This window comes from Cucurbita pepo, chromosome 11 (assembly GCF_057944985.1).
Source record: "Cucurbita pepo subsp. pepo isolate OVF chromosome 11, ASM5794498v1, whole genome shotgun sequence".
Lineage (NCBI taxonomy): Eukaryota > Viridiplantae > Streptophyta > Magnoliopsida > Cucurbitales > Cucurbitaceae > Cucurbita > Cucurbita pepo.
The window spans coordinates 14,280,327-14,293,252 of NC_141808.1; the positions used below are offsets into that span (position 1 = coordinate 14,280,327).

Sequence of the window (12,926 nt, forward strand, 5' to 3'; positions counted from 1 at the left end):
ACCCCATTCTTGGCCTAGACATGATTTTGACGAAAGGTCGTACACTAGCTAGTGCAGGTATATGCAACACGTCTTAGACAAGTATAACCATGACACATTAAACTCATATGCTCGAAAGTTTACGAACTAAATTTAAAAATTAACGAGCAAAAATGGGAAATCCAAGTTAAAAGAAGAATTCATTGATGAGATATATATGAACAAATAACATAAGGAAGAATACAAAAAAATTGGTAAGGCAGGCAGGTTGAGCTCATAATGATTTACAAGAAAAGAATTGCAATTCCCAAATCTTTTCAAAGCTTGAGACACAACATATCTGAGATGTGTTTAATTAATATACAAACCAACCCCTCTTTTAAGCTTCTTGGCTCGTTAAATAATACATAGTTTTAATCAGCTCAACAAGTCACGATTCGAGTAATTCTGCTGTTGCTGAAGATCGACGGTGGCGATTATGTTAGCCGAAGGAACGGCGGAGGCTTCAACGTCGTTGGGTGGTCGTAGAGGGTCTGAATGATGCTGGAACTCATGCGAGCCTTCCGACGGTGACTCAGGAGGGCTTCCACTACCTCCGCCTCCGCCTCCGCCCAGTGTTCGCATTGGCATTGGATCTGGCTTTCCCCCTTCGTTCTTTTTCTTCAAAGCACTTCTATGCCATTGCTTCAATGCTTTTGAAGTTTGTTCATCGAATATAGATTTCTTCATAGTCGATCCCATCTAATAAAAAAAACGACCATTTTAAAATGATCATGCATTTATAATTAAGGAATACTATCTTCATTAATACGATACTTAAACTCTCAGTGAACGATATCATTGATATTAAAAAAATACCTGAGTGACAAGAGCATATAATGGGAGTGTAATGTAGCTGCACAAAATCTGTACTCCAACCCTGTCAAAATTCATCGTCCATTGACAAACTTATATATATAGATATGTAAGTAATATATATGTAAGTAGGTATATATATATATGTATATATATGTAAGTATGTGTATATATATATATGTAAGTATGTGTATATATATATATTTATGTGTAAGTATATATTTATGTGTAAGTATGTGTATATATATGTGTTAAAGTATGTATATATATATATATTTTATTTATTTATTTTTATGCAATAAGCTTTTGAAATTTAAGCCAAAACTTAAAAAATATATATATATATATATATATATATATATATATATATATATATGTATATATATATATATATATATATATATATTTATTTATTTTTATGCAATAAGCTTTTGAAATTTAAGCCAAAACTTAAAAATAAAAAATAAAAGAAATTTATTTTTTTATGATAAGGCCAAGATTTCAAAAAGTATTTTAGAAAAATTAAATTATTTTGAAAAAAAAATGTTAATAAAGCTTTTTTTTTCTTATAAAAAAAGTAATAAATATTATTTATAAATCAAATAACACTTTTTTTTTTTTTTTGCAAGGTTTTAAATTTAAGTAAAAAATTAAAATAAAAAATAAAAAATAAATATTTTTCCAAGATTTAAAAAGTATATATTTTATTAATTAACCTTTTTTTTTTCTTATAAATATAATAATAAATAATATTTATAAATTAACTTACCCAAGGGCAACTCTGACGATAATAAGATCAAAATTTTGGTGAAAGCATGATCTCAACCCAAATTCATACTGTACCATGAACACAATTAGAATATATATAATAAAATAAAATAAAATAAAATAATTTATATTTTGTAAAAAATAAATTATAATATTTAAAATTAATCTCTTACCCATATCCAAAAGAAATATGTAATCTCAAATGCATTCTGTCACATATTCAAATAAATATTAGATTATTTAATATAAGAGCATAATAAATAGAAAAATTAAAATTAAAATTAAAATTAAAGTAATAAACCTGGAAGAGGACGTAATGGATGAGATAAAGAACCAAAACGGGCCAACTGAACCAAAAGTGTCTATCGGAGACTTGGACCAGGGGAATCCCTTGAACCACTGCGTGCCTTTCCTTGATTTCAAGCGCCATTTGTGTTATGATTCCTTGCAGCTTTGTTCCAACGGCTAGGATCACCTTTTCAACGAACAAAAAAGTAATATCAACGTTTCTCGTGCGTCTATGAGTTTGATATCGATTATTTCTCGTATGTTTATGAGTTTGATATTAATGTTGACGATTGTTGGGAGGGAAATGATTATAATTTTATACGTTAAAAAGACATCTCTATTGGCTCCAGGAAAAGGAGAAACTGTTCAAGGGTTCGAGGGCTACATAGGTCTCAGGGAAGGCTCTATAATGTACTTTGTTCGATGACTCCAAAGAAATGAGTCGAGTCTCGATTAAGGGAAAGTTGTTCGAGGGTTTAAGGGCTACATAGACCTCAGGGGAGGCTCTATGGTGTACTTTGTTGGAAAGAAGTTGGTGTGAGACCTTTTAGGGAAACTAAGAGTACAGTCACGAGAGCTTATGCTCAAAATGGATAATATCATACCATTGTGGAGGTTCGTGGTTCCTAACATGGTATTAGAGTCATGTCCCTAGCCTCAAAGGTGTCGAACAATGGGTGTACTTTGTTCAAAGGCTCCAGGAAAAGGGGAAACTGTTCGAGGGTTCGAGGGCTACATAGGTCTCAGGAAAGACTCTATGATGTACTTTGTTCGAGGGTTCCAAAGAAAGGAGTCGAGCCTCGATTAAAGGGAAGTTGTTCAAAGGTTTAAGGGCTACATAGACCTCAGAGGAGGTGGGAGTCCCACATTGACTAACTAAGGAGATGATCATGAGTTTATAAGGAATACATCTCCATTGATATGCTGAAAGTGCATGTGGAGGTTCGTAAATATGAACCAAATTTACAATTTTTTTTTTAATAATTTTATTTAAAAATTATTTTTTGAGTATTAAGAGTTCTTACCACCAGAGGAAATATGGACACCCAAAGCATAACTTGCCACCCTGGACAATAAAATTAATAACAATTATATAATTTTAAAACATAATAAATATTGCAAATATTAGATAAATAATATTAAAACAATGAAGAAAATGAGTTTAAAGGGTAACAATACTAACCACTAACATTGAGAAGCAGAAAAAGCACCATTGATGCCCATAGTAGAGGACTGACAAATGCAAACGTTAGCGTATAATTCAAAACTATACGAACCCGAGTATTCGAAAGATTTGGTGACTCAAAGAATCCAATCAACTCAACCTAATTCGTTCCGTTTAGGTCGGGTTGGTTCATGAGTTCCCGTAAGATTAGTTTAGGACCGAACTAATTCAAATTTATTGTTCATAAGGGTTGCTTATGTTATAAAAATTTACCACCCGAACAATTGAGTTGAGTTTTGAATGTATCTCAACCCGATCAAATAAAATCCTGAATACCCATAACTCGCAGTCCTAAATCGAAGCGTTTGTCAAAATTTTACCTGATTCCGACAACCACCTTGAAATCATCTTCTAATGACCTTTTGATGTACTTTTGGAAGTCAAATTTACTCCCGGGTGCTAAATGAACCTATATAGTAATGAAAAATAATAATAATCTAAAATTTGAGACATTTGAAACTGCCTATTGCTCTGAGCAGTGAAAATAACTCACCGTGACGAAACCATGTCTAAGAGACAAGTAATCGGCCCTACTAACCGACCGGAAGAATTGCCTAAAGAAGCATACCTGGAAAACAAATCTGAGTATCATATTAAAATTGAAAGATTAAAATAATCATAAATCCGATCTAAATGTAAACAATCTTTCAAATTGTAATATTGTTCGCTTCAGCCTGTTACGTATCAGCATCAGCCTCAGAGTTTTAAAACGAGTCTACTAGAGAGAAGTTTCTACATCTCTAACCAATATGGGATCTCACAATCTAGAGGGCAGTGTCCTTGCCTGGTGTCTGGCTCTAATACCATTTCTAACAGCTCAAACCCACCGCTAGTAGATATTGTTCGTTTTGGTCCCTTACGTATCGTCATTAGCCTCACAGTTTTCAAACTAGTCTACTAGAGAGAAGTTTTTACATCTCTAACCAATATGGGATCTCACAATTCACCCCTTTAGAGGTCAGTGTCATTACTGGCACACTGCCTGGTGTCTGGCTCTAATACCATTTGTAACAGCTCAAGCCCACCGCTAGTAGATATTGTTCGTTTCGGGCTCTTACGTATCGTCATCAGCCTCACGATTTTAAAACATGTCTATTAGGGAGAGGTTTCCACATCTTTATAAGAAATATTTCGTTAATTCTCGAGATAAAATAAATGAAAACGTCTATAACTCAATCGATAGAGATTTTGACCTACAACGAGTGGTCGAGATACTCGTAAACTCCTTTAAATAAAAAAAAAGTGGTGAGCCCTTACAAAGTAAAAGGAGAGGGGTGTTTTGGTCCAGAAACTGCTGTGATCTCTTACAAACGATGTCTCGTGAGTAAGTCGGAACCTTGTAGGATCTGAAAGAGAAAGTAAAATGACGAAATTGTAGTGCATAGTTGGGATTAATTACAAGAAAACCATGAATGAACCCTAATCTTTCTTACTATACCGTTCATGGCCTCATGTTCTAGTTCAGTCTGTCTTTCCCATACTTTCCATCCACGAATCTTGGGAGATAGAAAAAAAAAAAAAAAAAAAAAAACATAAAAATTTTAAAATAATATTACAAAAATAACTAAATTTCTCCGAGGTTGTAATGCTCGGAACCAACTTGTCAGTATTTAATCGGTAAGATCTGGCTCGTCTAAAATTTTAGCATCAATTTTATAAGAATGGGCATCGAAAATTACGTATGTACTTACTTTCAATCTTCCGAGAGTCATCGTTATGCCGCTAAAGACAACATGGAGAACGGCTAGAAAGAAGATGAAGATATGTAATTGATGCAAACCATTTAGAGATATAAGTTGCATATATCCCTACACGGAAAGAAAATAAAAGGGTTAAGAACACGGTTGGGTTACAGGATCAGGTCTCCTATTCATATATGTTAAAAAAGAAGCTCGGAGACTAAATAGAAGCATAACTTACTGTTTTGCAACTTTCTATGTGACCACCACCGCTGAGACGTCGATGCTCGTACCAAAGAAGCCTACGGTGGTGATCGTGGGCGTCTTCCTCGTGTTCATCGGGTTCGATGCCATGGGAGCTTTGATGTGATTTCCCTCTATAAGGGCAAGGCAACATGGTATTTGCATACCTTGAGGGTATGCAAACTTCAGCAATATAGTTTTGTCCGAATGTTAAGAGTAAAGAAATGAATCCCAAAACCATAAGCTCTGTCCAAAAAAATAAAAAAACATAAATAATATAAACTTTTTAACTCTAAAATAAATAAATAAATAAATAATTATTTATTTCTTCAACGAAAGTAGCTTTACCGCCTTTAACCTTCTCGAGCGCCTCGTACAATGCTTTCTTTTTCTTTCTTTGAAATATCTAACATATTAGAAAAAAAAATTAAAAAAGGCGGGTGTTCGAAAAATTCAATGACCCGATAAACCTATCAACCCAACCCAATTCGTATGGTTCGTTGATTCATCGGTTCTCCTAAACTTGGTTGAACCGAAATAGTCAGAATTTATGGTTAATTTTAAAATATACATTAAATTTTCTATTATAAATTTTATTATAAGCCTATCGAACTAATCCAATCCAAAAAAAATTATAGTTCAATTCAATTGGATTCGTTATTTAATAAGCTCAGAGGATGGCGGACCAAAAAGGGCCAAAAAGGGCTACGAACTTGGGTGTGGGTACGAACTGCGGTGTCGGGGTTCGAATCCCTCCTCACCCACAACGGGCCAAAAAGGGAAGGACTTTTCCCTCCGGGGTAGGGGCCAAAAAGGGAAGGACTTTTCCCTTTGGGGGTAGGAAAATCATGATCGGGATAGCGGACCCAATGCTACGAAACTTGGGTGTGGGTCTTTTGTCGAAATTGGGGAGGGAAGGACTTTTCCCTCTGGGGGTAGGAAAATCATGATCGGGATAGCAGATCCAATGTTACGGAACTTGGGTGTGGGTCTTTTGTCGAAATTGGGGAGGGAATGACTTTTCCCTCTGGGGGTAGGAAAATCATGATCGAGATAGCGGACCCAATGCTATGAAACTTGGGTGTGGGTCTTTTATCGAAATGGAATGAACTTATCTTTTTCTTTAATGGGTTAAGGGTGGGGCTTCCGTTATAAATTAAATATAGTGTCGTTTGGGTTTCAAAATTTTTAACCCGAAAAATTGAGCTGAATTTAAAAAATGTGTTGACCCGACCTGATTTGACCTAACCCACGAACACCGGAGCAAAATTATTATGAAGGGTATGAAGAAGGTGTACCTCTCCAACCCTATGAAGAACTTTTTCCAATATGATGGAAATGAGAATGATGACTGCACAAACAGCGGAAACGGCCCATGTCGGAGTTTGATCTAACTCTCTACTTTGAGCACCGCCACCGCCACCGCCGCCCATTTCTTAGAGCTCAAGCAAGCTTTGAAGTGCCCTTATGAACAACCAAACAATCAATCAAAAACAAAACACATTAGGTTAAATCAAAGCTAACGACAATACGTAAACGAATAACATCGTAAAAAAAACAATGTCATACCAAAATCTATAACGATTTCCCAACCCGACAACCAATAGCTACGGTTTGGTAACGTTCAAATTTCCCGACTTCCTGTTTCTTGTTCTTAGCTTTTTAGAACTCGAAGCGTTTGGTAGCTGTCACCAAACGCAGTTCCATTTCTCTATATTAAGAAGCAAAAACAAAAACGTTATCAAATGGGCTCTCGAGGGTTTCGACGAACGAACACCGTCGCCTTCAACTCTTATTACATTAACCTTTTAGGGAAATCAAAGCCCTCAATGTTCTATTTGCTTTCCTTCTAAAAATGTGTAAACGATGAACATCATGGCTATTTATAGAACAATCTCAAGTGTTCTTAAACTCTATATTTAGTTATATGTTCTAAGAAAAACCTGTTTTTGTGGTTCAAACTCTTCTTCCATTTTCAACCACTAATTCCTTGTCCATTTTAATCAAACATGTTAGTTTTGGATCTAAAACGACCAAATAATAAAAGTTTTGGATAATTCCAGAACCAGAAAACAGACCGATTCAGCTACTAAATTTGAGAATTGTTGTAACTGAGGTACTTCGATCGTGTTTATTCGTAGATGGTTACAAATTTTCGGTGAATGATAATTTTTCTTATTGGCTAGTTATGGTCGTAAAGTGTGAAAGTTGACTCTTGAAATGTCTCGTGGATGCTCGAGGGTTTTTATGTTTGAGGCTATATAAAGTCATGTATGTTATCTTTGTAAAGTATACTTGAGAAATGTAGTAAAAAGAGCATTTGTGCTTACTTTTAGACATGATTGATCTTGCTTGTGAAGTGATTCGATCGTCTTATCGGTCACCAAAGAGTTATAGAATATGTCCGAACATATGAAAAGTTGGATTCATTAGAGTCCGTTGGAGTTTCAAACGGGCAACCCGGGCTTGTCAAGCTGAGATTAGAACAAGTAATATAAAGGTCCAATTTAAATCATTTAGAAAGTTGGTAAGGTGTCGTATAGAGTTCGACCTCCTACTTGGATAAAGATTTATCATGTCATCCATGTAAGTAATTTGAAACCCTATCATTATAGACCTAGTTAATTTCGATTGCAGTGGACATTTAGGTCTTATGTCATAGTGAAGAACACCGTCGAGAAAGAAGTCAAAGAGATCCTAGTTGAGAGGACGTGAGGAGTCGACAAGTCGAGAAGATATGCGTAAGAGCTTTTTGTAAAGTTGAAGGGACTCTTCGATGTAGAACGGGCCGTTACAAATGATATTAGTGCTAGACATCGGACGGTGTGCCAGAGAGGACGCTAAGCCCTGAAGGGAGGTGGACACTAGGCGGTGTGTCAACAAGAATGCTAGACCTTAAAGTGGGGTAGACACTGAGCGTTTTGCCAATGAGGACGCTAGGCCACGAAGGGGCTGGATTATGAGATCTCACATCGATTGGAGAGAGAAATGAGTGTCAACGAGGACGCTGGGTGCTGAAGGAAGGTGGATTTTGAGATCCCACATCAATTGGAGAGGAGAATGAGTGTCATTGACGACGCTGAGCTCCGAAGGGAGGTGGATTGTGAGATCCTATATTGGTTGGAGAGGGAAACAGAGAATTCTTTATAAGGTGTGAAACCACATTAATTGGAGAGAGGAATAAGTGTCGGCGAGTACGCTAAGCCCCGAAGGGAGTGGATTGTGAGATCTCACATCAGTTGGAGAGAGGGACGAAACATTCTTTATGAAGGTGTGAAAACTGGCTAGTGGTGGGCTTGAGTCGTTACAACAACCCTCCAACCCAACCGAGCGCGGTCCAATTCAACTTATTAATGGAAACAAATTTTAATAATTGAAAATGAACATATTAAATAAAAAACATTTTAAATAAAAACTTGAGAAAAAACAATCAAACATTAGAGAGAGCATTAAATAAACAATTATGTTTTTTTTTTTTTTCAATAAATCTAAAAATTCGAATATTTTTTTAATTTTGAAAGGGGAGGATTAAAATAAAAATAAACGGAAATGGAATTTAAACATTTAATAATAATAAATAAATAAAAAAAAAGAAAAAAAGCAAAACGCTTTTGTTTTTTTCTTTCTTATTTGAATTTATTTCCACACGGCAACCAGTGGGGCCCGCAGATTAGGTCGAATCGGAGGGATGGAATTTGAGGAGTACAGAAAAGTCGTCGTAGAGGATTATAGCCTCGCCTTCTTTAGGCTTTGTTTAGGAAGATCAAATGCTTTCCTTCTTTCTCGCCTTGACTCCAAAATTCCTCCATTGTTGCACCTTCACTCTTCTTCCACAATCTCATTAGTTTCTTTCCATTTCTGACTTTGCCTTTCATTCACTTCCTGGATTCCTCTTCCTTGCAACGTTTCATGTAATGTAAGTTACTCCTTTTCTTCCGCATGTGGTGTAAAACAGTGTTATTCTCTAGGATATTGCGGTTTCTCTTCTTTGTTTTTGTTTTTGTTTTTGTATTGTTCTATTGTGTCGGTGTTGTTGTTGTTGTTGTTGTTGTTGTTGTTGTTGTTGTTGTTGTTTTCCAGCGCTTTGAATCTTGATTCTTTTTGCAGATGATTTTAATCTGTTGTAGCCACTGAATGTTGTGGATCTGGAGTGAGATTTTTCTTTTTTCTCTTTACTGGATCAGAATATCTGACTATCTGTTGGTAATTCTGTCGAGATTTTGTTGTGTGGATTTTTGAGTCTTTGCAGATCGTAGTTTCCTTTGTTTTTGTTTTGCGTTTTGAATGATGATCGCGATAATTGTCTTACTCTGTCTTTTGAGGTTGAGTGAACATTTACAACAAGAGAATCCGTGATTCTGTTTTTGAATATTGTCTGTGAATGCGGTTGCGAGTTCAGGAATACATGGCTGTTTGAAAGTTAGGGAGTTAATCGAATTTTTTGCCTTTCTTCTATGAACTTATTTAGCAATTGATCGTGGTTTATTGTACAGGTGTTTCAAGTGAGTAAAGAAATAGTATTGTACTGTTTGTGAGCGGCTATATGGTGTTCTTGTGAGACAATTCAGTCTTTCTTAGAGTTCACATCTTAGATAGGAAAATGAAATGTGCCGAAGGATGAGTTTCGAACTTTGATTCGTATGGTCATGGGAAGAGTGACTTTTACTGCCAAGATCTGGAGAAGAAAATTTGTCCAATACACAAGCTGAATTGGACTACTTTCATCAAGATTTTGAGGTTTTGAGCATGTCGAAAAGGCTCATGAGAAGCATGAGCCAGAAATTGAGGAGGAAGAATAACAAAGGTGTTGCCGAGGAAGAGGACGTTTCAAGGGGAATATCTTTGAGATGTCTTACATTATATGGTAGAGGTGGAGGTTGCAAAGTTGGGGCCGACACCGGTGAGGAAATTGGTGACCCAGGCAGTCGAAGAAGATCCAGTGCCAGTGAGGAAGGTAAGGGATACAAATCATTATTCAGTACTGAAGAAAATGGTGTGGATTGCTTCTCATATGGTGTAAAGGAGAGATTTCGTAAGAAGCATAGCCCAAAGAATTCCGGACTTCGGAACTCTACGAGGAACAGTGACGTTCATATTTTTCTTCCTGATGACATTCTGGAAATGTGCTTGATGAGGCTACCACTTTCGAGTCTCATGAATGCTCGCCTTGTATGCAAAAAGTGGAGATACTTGACTAGCACTCGTCGGTTTTTACAGATGAGACGGGAATGTTTATATCAGACTCCATGGATATTTTTATTTGGTGCTGTTAAAGAGGGTTATTGCTCGGGCGAGATACACGCACTGGATGTATCTCTAAAGAAATGGCATAGAATAGATGCTGATATTCTCAAGGGAAGATTTGTGTTCTCTCTAGCCAGTATCCAGGACGATATATATATCGTTGGTGGATGTTCTAGCTTGGCTAACTTCGGAAAAGTCGATAAGAGCTCCTTCAGAACACATAAAGGGGTCTTAGTGTTTAGTCCTTTAACTAATTCTTGGAGGAAAATTGCGTCTATGAAGCATGCCAGATCAATGCCTATATTAGGAACTTCAGAGGTTAACTCAGAATTTTCAGTAGTTCCGAGCCATCATAATCGGCAAGATAGACGTTATTTGAGATCACGTGCCGGTGGTTCATTGGATGTTTATGAGGATCCTCACAGGCTCTCGTTAAGACGTCAAGCCAGAAATCCTTTGGAAGACAATGATGCTTCAATGTTGTCTAATAGGAAGTCATATAAGTTCAGTCGACAAAAGAGCGAACAGTCTCGTGCGAAAGGACATCGTAGGTTTGTGATTATTGCGATAGGCGGTCTAGGATCTTGGGATGAACCGATAGAGTCGGGGGAGATTTATGATTCCTCATCAAACAAATGGACAGAAATTCAGAGGCTTCCTGTAGATTTCGGTGTTATATGTTCTGGGGTTGTCTGCAATGGGATCTTCTATGTTTATTCTGAGACAGACAGACTTGCAGGTTATGACATCGAAAGAGGCTTTTGGATCGGAATCCAAACATCTCCATTCCCGCCTCGTGTTCATGAGTACTACCCGAAAATTGTATCCTCCAACGGTCGGCTGTTCATGCTTTCTGTCTCCTGGTGCGAAGGGGATGGACAAATAGGGCAGAGAAACAAGGCTGTAAGGAAACTGTGGGAGTTAGATCTCACGTACCTTGCCTGGACAGAGGTGTCGGTGCATCCCGATGCGCCAATGGACTGGAACGCTGCATTTGTTGCCGATAGAAACCTGGTATTCGGGATCGAAATGTTTAAAATCTTCGGTCAGGTACTGGACTTCTTGACAGTATGTGACATCTCCAACGCAGTATCAGACTGGAATCACATCTCAAGAACTCGTGTATCTGAAATGGATGCTTCTTCCTGCTTGACCAAATCAATGGCAGTCCTCCATCTCTAAGGTCCTTTCTCTCGATGTATCTGCCTTATTCCCTTGCGATTGAAGAAATCTAAATTAACAATTTCCACATGTTGAAGATATGTGGTGCAATCCAAAGGTAACATTCCATTTCTTGTATCAAATTTTCTTTTGTACGCGATCAATTCATCTTTTAGTTTCTTCATCAATCATGCAGGATTATATATTGCTGCACCCTACTGTGTAATTTTCAATCAAATCATCTTTCTTCTCGTAATTGATTTTATATCTCTTAAGTAAATTTGGTATTGTCTCATGATATTCGATGAACACAAGTTTTGGGGTAATAAACTCACTCAAATAGTCCATGATGAAACTCTTGGGGATTTGTGTCCTCTTTCTTTTCTACCCTGAAGAACCTGCATTTCATTTCTGTTTGTTGGGTCTAGCACTCATGGTTGAAATAGAACAAAGTTTCTAGGAATTTTTTTTTCTTTCAAATGAACATGTCATGCATGCTTAACGAAATATGGGTTATGATTTGGTTTTTGGTTAAACCAACTGAATTGATCGATCTTGTCATGGATTATTATTGGGGCCAAACTGAACCAACCATGGCGAAGATGATACTCTTCTCCATTCTCTTCTTCATTGTTCTGGACGTATTTAAAACTAACCTCGTTAATTTTTTATACGAACAATATAGATTCACCCAACATAGAATGTGTAAAACTATTAGTCAAATTGAGTATAGTCAGCACGTTACGTGTGATAAAATTGAACCTACTAGATTGATTTTGAAAAAAATTCATTTTTGACTTTATTGGTTATATCAATTTTAACTTAAAACCATGAATTTCAAACTTGACATATTGTATTAATTATAATTCTAAATGCTTAATTTCATCCATTTGTGTATTAGTTTATACATGTATTAATTTATACCAAGTATCTATTTTATTTCTCATTAGAAAGGTATTTTTATGTATGCTCTAAAGCTAAATGTTATTATATGTAATTATTTGTTATTTAAAAAAAGTAAAATAAAATTAGTTAAGAAGAATATATTAGACTGGTTGGAGTGTCTTTTTCAATTTGAGGCTTAGATTTATTTTTAACTTTTTTTCTACAACTATATTACTTTCTCCATTTCATTTATGGACAAATTTTCAATTTTATGGCAAACCAAACTTATTTTCATTAGTTCTTGAATCTATTGATTCTTTGTTCTTTTTATTTTTCATTAACTAGAGCTCGGTTTGTCCTCCCATCAATACAACAGTTGTAAAGCTTTTAGAATTTTCCTCGTTGGAATCTTTATCTCTTTCCTCTCTAGCGGATATGTTGCTCTCATCATTTGTAAGACTATTGATGGGGTTGATAAAGTTCATATACTAGCCATGAATATTTGTTTAGATATGATATGTTGCTGTTTAGATATTCTTCTTACTTATCAAAATGTGAGGAACACAAAAATCTATTTATTTTTATAATGTGAGTGAATT

At 36.0% G+C, this 12,926-nt stretch overlaps 2 protein-coding genes across 3 annotated transcripts; one reads left to right on the top strand and one right to left on the bottom strand.

Moving 5' to 3' along the window:
* Positions 1–168: 168 nt before the first annotated feature.
* Positions 169–6,807, bottom strand: MLO9 (Seven transmembrane MLO family protein). Its single transcript, XM_023690268.2, has 16 exons — positions 6,607–6,807; positions 6,336–6,501; positions 5,386–5,443; positions 5,036–5,283; positions 4,807–4,923; positions 4,554–4,611; positions 4,373–4,461; positions 3,609–3,683; positions 3,436–3,524; positions 3,074–3,123; positions 2,916–2,956; positions 1,904–2,077; positions 1,776–1,811; positions 1,604–1,671; positions 838–898; positions 169–720 (listed from the first exon to the last, which is right to left on the bottom strand). Exons 2-16 carry the CDS (start codon positions 6,468–6,470, stop codon positions 397–399), a joined length of 1,623 nt encoding a protein of 540 aa, XP_023546036.2. The 5' UTR covers positions 6,471–6,501; positions 6,607–6,807; the 3' UTR covers positions 169–396.
* A 1,989-nt stretch (positions 6,808–8,796) lies between these two features.
* On the top strand, positions 8,797–11,815 carry LOC111805903 (F-box/kelch-repeat protein At5g42350). 2 transcript variants are annotated; one of them, XR_002816716.2, is made up of 3 exons: positions 8,797–8,953; positions 9,531–11,560; positions 11,639–11,815. XR_002816716.2 is itself a non-coding variant. In XM_087128048.1 (2 exons), the coding sequence occupies exon 2, from the start codon at positions 9,784–9,786 to the stop codon at positions 11,461–11,463; it is 1,680 nt and encodes a 559-aa protein (XP_086984174.1). In that variant the 5' UTR covers positions 8,797–8,953; positions 9,531–9,783; the 3' UTR covers positions 11,464–11,815. The 2 variants fall into 2 exon arrangements, 1 of the variants encoding a protein (XP_086984174.1); XM_087128048.1 differs by having other exon boundaries at positions 9,531–11,815.
* Positions 11,816–12,926: the final 1,111 nt, after the last annotated feature.

Bases quoted from the DNA above. Each gene is read 5' to 3' on its own strand.
- MLO9 (XM_023690268.2), bottom strand. From the start codon at position 6,470: ATGGGCGGCGGTGGCGGTGGCGGTGCTCAAAGTAGAGAGTTAGATCAA. The intron at 5,444-6,335 runs GTACACCTTCTT...CTAATATGTTAG, and splicing joins TTCTTCATAGGGTTGGAGAG to ATATTTCAAAGAAAGAAAAA. The intron at 3,124-3,435 runs GTAAAATTTTGA...TGCATTTGTCAG, and splicing joins AAGGTGGTTGTCGGAATCAG to TCCTCTACTATGGGCATCAA.
- LOC111805903 (XM_087128048.1), top strand. From the start codon at position 9,784: ATGTCGAAAAGGCTCATGAGAAGCATGAGCCAGAAATTGAGGAGGAAG.